Here is a 10,290-nt window from a genome sequence, read left to right as displayed (position 1 = left end):
CACACATCATTATCTGCCCCTCACACACACACACACACACACACACACATCATTATCTGCCCTTCACACACACACACACATCATTATCTGCCCCTCACACACACACACACACACATCATTATCTGCCCCTCACACACACACACACACACACACACACATCATTATCTGCCCCTCACACACACACACACACACACATCATTATCTGCCCCTCACACACACACACACACACACACACACACACACACATCATTATCTGCCCCTCACACACACACACACACACACATCATTATCTGCCCCTCACACACACACACACACATAATTATCTGCCCCTCACACACACACACACACACACACACACATCATTATCTGCCCAGCGGCTGCATTTTAGCCGTCATTATCTGCCCACCGAAATTCTACGTTAAGCCCAATTCACACCAAAGATTCCTGACGCGACGAGACGGAGTTGCAGCGGTGTGAATTAGAAGTTGCAAGCCGTCGCAGAGCATTAAACATGTTGAGTCGCAGTCGCAATGTTTTAGAACGTCCCTACTTTAGATGTAAACAGCAGGTGGATGTATAGCCTACATTTCGCAAATATGCTTCATGTCTGAATGTCCGCTACCATCAGAAATGCGACGCAAAACCTGTCTGAAAACGGCTAAAGTGTCAGCGTTTGCAACTCTTGTTTGAACTTGGCAACTTATAATGTATTTCATAAATCACTTTTTAAATGTGGGTTTCCAAGGAATTTAGGTGGAACTGTAGTTGGGTTCTTGTTATTTATCTAGACCTTAGCCTACTGTGTCATACATCGTCTTTTTAACTAATACAATGTTTTACACAGCAACCTTTTTGCATTTACATGCAATGGTAATTCCTTCCATGGAATTACATGTTCTAGTTTATATTTCTATATTTCACGGGTCATTTCAGAGAAGCAGGAAGAAGTTCTAGTTCGGTTGTCTTTTTTTAATTCAGGGTTTTTAATTGGTTAGGGTTTTTAATTGGGTTAAGCACACCATGTTACGATTCCGGAATTTCACGTAGCAATCTTGGAAAATTTGGTCGTTTTTATGGAATTTTTCCACAAAAACTACCTAAATTTCGAGGTTAGGGAAGGCTGTTAGCATCTTCTATGTTATCTCAATGGATGACTCTGAAACTCCGAAAGTTTAAATTCTGGAATTCCATATATGCACCTAAGGGTTCACAGATATGTAAAAAAGAAGAAAAAACAATTAAGAGATACTTCTATTATTTTGGTTGTTTTTACATGTGATTATTAGCCTAGAAATCTAGACGCACCCTAGCGGCCAAAAATATTTTTGCCTAGCGGGTTGGTCTAGGGTCGCACCGTTGAGGACCAGCCTGCGCCAGGCTCGAGTTCAGCCTGGCCAATCAGAACGCTCTATCTGTGTACGGAGTCCTTGAGCCCGAAGGCATCACGCAATAAACAAATCAGAAGCAACGAAAGGCGGGTCTTGGCATCTAACTTATCTTTCACACACAACAGCGCCGACTCCGATAATTAGATTTAAAACGTTCTCCTGCTTGCTAGATTTTCTTCACTGTTGATTCGCTGTTTCTCTTTGAGTTTCCAAGTTAACTTTAAGGCTGCTACGTCTATCATTGTCCTATACTTGTTGCAGAGCTGTGTAACATCTATTTGCCTCTGTCTTGGTAAGTTCACACTTGAAAAAGCGACTCTAATCGAAGCTGCCAAGTGTCACGCTTTGAGTGTGACAGACAGTCAAAAAAATGTTCGACGAACGCATCTCACTGTCGCTTGCAATTTTCGGAAACTTGGCAGCCCTGTTGCCGTTTTGCCGACCGGCTACGATTGGTCACAAATGCTGGCCTATTACGTGCAGAGGCAGTTTGAAAGACAACTGTTCATCCCACCCACAGGCTTCAACTCTGTGAATGGTCCGACCCCAGACTATACATTTCTGTGTAGTTTGGCTTGCCAGGCTATGTGATTATAACATTTTACTATTTTTTTCCAGTCTTTGAAAATGTTGAGTGTAATACCACCATACTGCCACAAGGGGTCAGAATTGATTATGTATTCCTATTGCCATGTTCCCAAGCCATGAAGCCTCAGAAAGAGTGCATCTGTCGGGCAAGATCTGTATGTTGGCTGGGTGCTTAAGACTGGAGGTCAGGTAGCAAATATCGAAGCAGCGGTTGCAATTCCGGACTGACTACTTTTGATGTAGACAGTCAGTGAAAGGTTCCTGCCCGACTTTGGGTGTTCGTTTCCCCACACACATCCACTGGAGGGTCCCTTCCTAACTTTGGGTGCTCATTTCCCCCAAGACATCCACTGCAGAGTCCCTAACTGACTTTGGGTGCCTGTTTCCCAGCAGACAGTCATCAGACCTGCCTGGATCAGTGTCAAAAAGTTGGAATTTGAAGTTGAAGTTCCGAAATATCCTCATCCCAACATGTGAAAAACAATCAAAATGTTACCATGGAGCATATATGCCATCTAGTGGTGCAATAAAACATTGCAGTTTGATGAAGTTGAATATTCCAATTTTATTAAAAAATATAAATAACTTCAGAGTTTTCTTCATTGTTAAATCACAGCATAATATTAAGTTTTTTTGCTTCATATGAGAATATATTCAAGTTTTTGTTACTTCCAAAAATGATGCTCCGAAATGTGGAATTATTCCATCATTGCTACTTCCGAGATTATAAATGTATGCTATCTGATCCTAATTAGGGTTAGGGTTTTTAACTGGTTAGGGGTTTTAACTGGTTAGGGTTTTTAACTGGTTAGGGTTTTAACTGGTTAGGGTTTTAACTGGTTAGGGGTTTTAACTGGTTAGGGTTTTTAACTGGTTAGGGTTTTAATTGGGTGTAGCTTCAAGTTTAGGGAGCCCCCGCACGTCAACACCCTAATGTACATGTGTATCTGTGTGTGTGTGTGTGAGCTTATGAATATGTATTTGTGTGTATACTTACGTGTGTGTGTGTGTGTATCCTCAGGAGAAGCAGAGCCAGCAGAAATACAATGTCTCGTGCATCATGGTCCTCCCACAGTACCAGAGACAGGGCTACGGCAGGTTCCTCATCGACTTCAGTGAGTGACTTCACACACACACACACACACACACACACACACACACACACACACACACACACATTCACACTAACACACACAAACACTCATTCACACACATACATACATGCTCACATGCGCACGCGCACACACATACACACGCACACGTACACGTACACACACACTTGAATGTTTGGTGTGTTAGCTGTAAGCTGTTGGTGTGTGTGTGTGTGTGTTAGTGTTAGCTGAAGTGTGCCTATTTTGAGTGGTTAGCACCTCGCCTCCCCTCTTCCTGTTTACTGACATGATGTGTATGTTGAGACCAGTCTCAAGTTCAATGGCTTGTTTTCACACACACACACACACACACAAACAGTACACACACACAAACAGTACACACTACACGTGGTTACTAAGCGGAACTACCCCACACACACACACGCACACACAAATACGGACACACACACATATACACACGGACACACACACACACACACATACACACGGACACACACTCTATTGAGCATTCATTTGTGGGAATATCAGTTATTTCTGTGTTTAAGATGCTCAGATGATGAAGGTGGACTGTGTGTGACCTAAATCATGCGTGCCTGCGTGCTTGTGTGTGTGCTTGTGTGTGTGTGTGTGTGTGTGTGTGTGTGTGTGTGTGTGTGTGTGTGTGTGTGTCCTAGGTTACCTCCTGTCCCGTGTGGAGGGACGCGCGGGGTCTCCTGAGAAGCCTCTGTCGGAGCAGGGGCGTTCCGTCTACAAGGCCTACTGGAGGAGCTCCCTGCTGCGGGCCATACTCAACCACAACCCCCCCACCGTGCCCCCCCCCACCACCACCACCCCCGGGACACTCCAGTCCCCAGACAACCACACGCAGTCCACTGACAAGGCAGACCAATGTGGGGGTAGCCCCGCCCAGTGTGAGGATAGCTCCGCCCAGTGTGAGGATAGCCCCGCCCCGTGTGAGGATGGCTCTGCTCAGTGTGGGGGGGGTGTGGCCAGTTTGGGGCTCTCCATTAAAGCCCTCAGCAGTCTGACTGGCATGTGCCCCCATGACATCACACACACCCTGCAGGAGATGAACATGATCCGGATACAGGATGGACGGTTAGTTAACACTCTCTCTCTCTCACACACACACACACACACACACGCACACCCTGCAGGAGATGAACATGATCCGGATACACGATGGACGGTTAGTTAACACTCTCTCTCTCTCACACACACACACACACACACACACACACACACACACACACACACACGCACACCCTGCAGGAGATGAACATGATCCAGGTACACGATGGACGGTTAGTTAACTCTCTCTCTCACACACACACACACACACACACACGCACACCCTGCAGGAGATGAACGTGATCCAGGTACACGATGGACGGTTAATTAACTCTCTCTCTCTCTCTCTTCGCTCTACCTTCCCTCTCTCTCTGCTTTCTCATGTACATGTACATTTAGTGGCACAGGCGAGAATTAATATTTGCTGGATATTTTGGCTCCTTCTGTTTCTGTGTGTGTGTGTGTGTGTGTGTGTGTGTGAAGGTATGTGATTATCCGGCTCTAACTCCTGTTTCTCTGTGTGTGTGTGTGTGTGTGTGTGTGTGTGTGTGTGTGTGTGTGTGTGTGTGTGTGTGTGTGTGTGTGTGTGTGTGTGTGTGTGTGTGTGTGTGTGTGTGTGTGTGTGTGTGTGTGTGTGTGTGTGAAGGTGTGTGATTATCCGGCGGCGGCAGCTGCTGCAGCAGTATGAGGGCCGTGTGCGTGAGCGGCTGCCGGGTCCTGAAGTGGACGCCTCCTGTCTGCAGTGGAGTCCATCAGCGCCGCTCTACTGGGGCCCGCTGGAACTGCACCGGACTGGACAGGTAACGTCCTCCTGGAGCCGCCATCTGCATTGCCCAAGCCCCGCCCACTGTCACATTAGCCCCGCCTACAGTCACATTAACTCCACCTACAGTCACATTAGCTCCGCCTACTGTCATATTAGCTCCGCCTACAGTCACATTAGCTCCGCCTACTGTCATATTAGCTCCGCCTACAGTCACACTAGCCCCGCCTACAGTCACACTAGCCCCGTCTGCAGTCACACTAGCCCCGCCTACAGTCACATTAGCCCCGCCTACAGTCACATTAGCCCCGCCTACAGCCACATTAGCCCCGCCCACTGTCACATTAGCTCCGCCTACAGTCACATTAGCCCCGCCTACTGTCACATTAGCGCCGCCTACAGTCACATTAGCTATTAACATTAACAAGAGACAGCGGCTGCCTACACTAAGCCTTCAGTCACATTAACTATGTGGTGGTTGTGGTTGTTGTTGTTGTTGTGGTTGTTGTCCTGGGGCCTGTACTAAGAAGGGAGTTCAACCTACCCAGATGTAACCCAGGGTTACTTTGCTAAACCGGGGTTGACAAAACCTGGTTATCTACATTGGCGTTAATCGGTACTACGACGCTGAGAAGTTGATTTTTTGACCTCATCGGAGTTGGTGCGCGTTCACATAAAATGGGCGGGTTGCAGCGCAAGCCACCACTTTTAATGATGACGCGATCACGTTATTAAACAGATAAGGAATGCGCAATGATTATAAAAAGTTGCGAGGAATTAAAACCCACTCTACGACACAAATCAAATACGTCGGCAGCAAACAAGAATTCCCTCGGCCGAGAATGTAGCCTATATCTTTCATAGAGAGTATTCTATATATGCAGAAAGATTTTGGCGGTCTTTAAAAACCCTCGCCTTGCGAAGAGAGACGCTTACAATTTGCGCTCCAATAATCTTCCAGGTAGCCTACGTTGCGCTCCAATAATCTTCCAGGTAGCCTACGTTGCGCTCCAATAATCTTCCAGGTAGCCTACGTTGCGCTCCAATAATCTTCCAGGTAGCCTACGCTGCGCTCCAATAATCTTCCAGGTAGCCTACGCTGCGCTCCAATAATCTAGCCTACGTTGCGCTCCAATAATCTTCCAGGTAGCCTACGTTGCGCTCCAATAATCTTCCAGGTAGCCTACGTTGCGCTCCAATAATCTTCCAGGTAGCCTACGTTGCCATTGTGGGGTGGAACTTCGCCTGTATCCTCGGGTTAACCAAGAACATAACCTGCTCGGAGCAGGTTTGAGATGCAGCGTAAATTGCCATGGCAGCATACCTCGGTTAAAAGTTAAAACCTATCGGCCCCAGCCGTGGCGCGGCTGGCTGGGGCGCCTGCGCCGCGCGCCGGCGACCCGGGTTCGGTTCCTGCCCCGAGGTCCTTTCCGGGTCCCGCCCCGGCTCTCTCGCCCATTCGCTTCCTGTCTCTCTCTACTGTCCTGTCAACATTAAAGGCACAAAAGCCCAAAAAATATACTTTAAAAAAAAAAAAAAAATTAAAACCTATCCACCTTTCGTAGTACGGGTTAACCGGGAAGTTACGCCACACGTGATCAACTTACTCTCGAATTTACCCAGCTAAGCCAGTAACCCCGCTTCGTAGTACAGGCCCCTGGTGGTGGTTGTTGTGGTGGTGGTTGTTGTGGTGGTGGTTGTTGTTGTGGTTGTTGTGGTGGTGGTGGTTGTTGTGGTTGTTGTGGTGGTGGTGGTTGTTGTGGTGGTGGTGGTTGTTGTGGTTGTGTGCAGTTGATGTTAATGTTTTTGAGTGTGTCAGTAGATGAAGGGTAGTTGATGTTAATGTTGTTGTGGTTGTTGTGGTGATTGTTGTGGTGGTGGTTGTTGTTGTTGTTGTGCTTGTTGTGCTTGTTGTTGTGGTGGTTGTTGTGCTTGTTGTTGTGGTGGTTGTTGTTGTTGTGCTTGTTTTTGTGGTGGTTGTGTGCAGTTAATATTAATGTTGTTGTGTCAGCAGATGAAGGCCAGTGGTCCTCGTGCGTTGCCTGCCTTGAGGCGCTACCCGCTCACTAAGTGCCCCGGCACCAACCGACACACTTGGCACACACAGTCCGCCACACACGTCCACTCGCCCCAGTCCTCTTCATCAAGCAGCGAGGAGGAAGAGGAGGACAAGGACTTCCTGAGATCACAGACACACGGTCTGAAGAGAAAGGTACGCTCCCTTAGGAGTCCATGTTTGCTCATTTCAGACTAAAGGCTTGAATCCACTGATCTATAAAGAATACCTGGATAGACTATCTCATTGACGTAGATGCAGGTATTCTTTATAGATCAGTGCTTGAATCTCCATCCATGTCTCACTGAGGCTGACCAGCAAACGTAAAGGTGAGATTGACAGGAAGTCATAAAGGGGATCTGACAGGAAATCTTAAAGGTGACATAGAATGGAAACCATTTTTGTCTTAGTTTTGATGAATTAGGAGAGGAGGTTGAGCATAACTAAAGAGCTGTCATGAACATGAGGCATGGTTGTGCCCTCCTTCTTATGAAAATCTTGAACTTGGAAATAGTCACTAAAAAATTAGAACAAAGCGTACAGATATCGCAAAGCCATTGAAGTTCAATTAGGGTTGCCAAAGAGGGCGCCATTTAGTCAAAAGGACCATTTCAATACCCAGCCTATATAAGGTTTAAATTGGGCTGGTAAAATTGCAATTGAGTTATTTATTATAAATTAAAGTTGAATATACTCTCTTAACATTACAGAACACAGTACAATACTCAATTCATCCAGTCTATGTCCTCTTTAAAGGAGATGTAACAGGACGTCTTAAAGGTGGAAGTGACACAGATTGACTGGGTTTCTACTTCCTGTAGCACGAGGTTGGGCCTAAGAGGAGGCGTGGCCGTCGGAGGAAACGCATCAACAGCAGCGTAACCACGGAGACCATTCTGGAGCGGACGGAGGTCCTGAAGGAGCCGCTGGACTACTCTGTGGACGAGGCGGAGAGCACAGCAGGGTGCAGTGAGGAAGAGGAGGAGAGCAGGAGAACCAAGAGCCACACGTATGTCCGCAGAGGCAGGAAGAAGCAGAGCATCGTCACCGACGGCAACACTCACATACAGATAGATGCTACCCTAAATAGCATCAAAGGTGTGTACGGGTCTAAGGTTTACCTGTCCCTGCTTCACACACCTGACTGAACTCCGTAGTGGCTTAGCTGTTTGTACCTGCTCAGATGTGCTTGGAGTCGGGATGCGTGAAACTCATAAATAAATATATAAATAAATAATCAACTCCTAAATATTGGGTCAGGCCTAGCAACTGATGCTTTGATGTTAAATTCCCATAGGGTTACATAGGGGTGCCAATACAGGTTACATAGGGGTGCCCATATGTACAGTATGACCCCAGGATTTTGGGAAGAACATTTATTAATTTATGATACATTATTCATTCACAAAGGAAACAGGTGTCCTTAAAGGTCGGATATTTCCTCAATTTTTTACTTAAGGCAAGATACATTTCCAAAAGATGATTTTATATTCTGATTTTTAGTCAACTTTAGCATGGGTGCCAACACTTTCAGCCATGACTGTATTTGCTATCAGGGCTCTAGTCTAACTTTTTGCATTGGTTGCGCTGGTGTTCCAAGCAGTTTTTATTTTAGGTGCACCAGCACAAAATGTAGGTGCACTCAAATTTTTCATTGCATCATCTTTAACGCCAAAATGTCACCTTTTAAGAATAAGGGGTGGAAAAACCTTATCTTTATTTGAAACACAATATATAAAGAATATATAGGCCTATATATAATTTATTAAGAATTGGAAATAATTATATATATATATATATATACTGATATTTCTGATATTCATATTCATTACAACTATGCCTCTTTAATTTAGCTGTCTGGTTGAAGCCTCAAATTATTGTAAACAAAGTAGCATAGTTGGCTAGCTTATCATAGTCTACTGGTTGGACTGTTCAGTTTCCCCACGTGTGTTTAACTGTCAAGGTAGGCTACTTTTGAGTCTTTGAGTTGGAAAGTAGTATTGAGGTGATCAGTCAACTTGAATGCAAGAGTTTTAATCACATTTGTACAGCATGCTAATGATGCTAACCAGATTTAATAATCACTTAGCTAGTCGTCTTCTATGCGTCATTGCTTTCGCGATTGAACGTTTTATTTGGATTGAATGTGCATGTCGAGGGGCGGGTGTCCATTGAACGCGCATGAGGGAGAGAGGGAGAGCGAGAGAAAGCGGGCAAAGGAGAGGGGGTTTACTTCTGTACTGTTTGGTAAAGTTGCACACAGACTAGGGATGTCACGAGAACCGATACTTGCGATACCTCTCGATTCCAAAATTAAAAAACACCGGCGATGCCCATTTTTTCGAAGCACCGTAAGCACCGACGCCAGCATAAGCATCGGTGCTGCGACTCTTCCGGAACTGATGGGGGCAATACAGTGTTTCCCACACATAGACTAATTTGAGGCGATGCGCCACAGATTCAGCACCGGCCGCCACATATGGTTTCGTTACTTTTTATTTTATTTATTTATCTATTTTTCAACGCTATTGAAAAACACGCAAAATTCGTTAAGCTGAATTTCCTTTCCCTGCTCTCCCTCTCTGTCACTCACGCGTCTGTCTCTCATGCATGCACACACACACAGTCCCCTCCGTGCACACAGCGTCTGTCTCCATGAAAACCAACCAATCATTCCTGGAAGCGTGGTCGTACTGATGCACCTGACGCTGCCCGGGTGGATAGTTCTTCTTCCACATCGTTTGTAGACTATGCGTGCAACTTTACCAAACAGTAGAAGTAAGCTCACTCTCCTTGGCCCGCTCTCGTGCGTGGTCAATGGACACCCGCCCGCATGCACATTTAATCCAAATAAAACATTCACAATCGTGAACGCAATGACGCACAGAAGACGACTAGCTAAATTGCTGTCTAAAATCCGGTTAGCATCATTAGCAGGCTATGCAGCAGACATTTGATTAAAACTTGCATTCAAGTTGACTGACCATCTCAATACCAATGTTTTTCAACTCCAAGACTTAAAAGGGCCTGTCCCAAGGAGAAAAAGTAGCTTACCTTGAAACTTAAACACATGTGGGGATACTGAACAGTCCAACCAGTAGAGTAGCCTATGATAAGATTAGCCTGCTACTTTGTTTACAATATTTTGAGGCTTCAACCAGACGGCTGAATTTAAGAGGTGGAGTTGTAATATGAATAGTTGGCTATAATCTGCATAAAGTTTGCTGTTATGAAGATCAGAAATTTCAGTATATAGAATGTATGAATAGTTACAGAATGTGTGTGTGTTTCAAATAAAGACTTTGCATCTTG

At 45.6% G+C, this 10,290-nt stretch overlaps 1 protein-coding gene across 5 annotated transcripts in view; it reads left to right on the top strand.

Annotated features, from left to right (window-relative positions):
* The window catches only part of LOC134064201 (histone acetyltransferase KAT6B-like), a 72,523-nt gene that overhangs the window by 56,448 nt on the left and 5,785 nt on the right, over positions 1-10,290 (top strand). For all 5 annotated transcript variants that reach the window (XM_062520031.1, XM_062520027.1, XM_062520028.1 and 2 more), the window contains 5 exons: positions 2,998-3,091; positions 3,763-4,186; positions 4,806-4,959; positions 6,937-7,134; positions 7,800-8,076. In XM_062520031.1, the coding sequence (XP_062376015.1) occupies positions 2,998-3,091; positions 3,763-4,186; positions 4,806-4,959; positions 6,937-7,134; positions 7,800-8,076 (1,147 nt within the window). The remainder of the gene's footprint in view (positions 1-2,997; positions 3,092-3,762; positions 4,187-4,805; positions 4,960-6,936; positions 7,135-7,799; positions 8,077-10,290) is intronic.

This window comes from Sardina pilchardus, chromosome 18 (assembly GCF_963854185.1).
Source record: "Sardina pilchardus chromosome 18, fSarPil1.1, whole genome shotgun sequence".
Classification (NCBI taxonomy): domain Eukaryota; kingdom Metazoa; phylum Chordata; class Actinopteri; order Clupeiformes; family Clupeidae; genus Sardina; species Sardina pilchardus.
The sequence above is the reverse complement of the archived record's forward strand: the minus strand, read 5'-3'. Positions and strand labels throughout refer to the sequence as shown.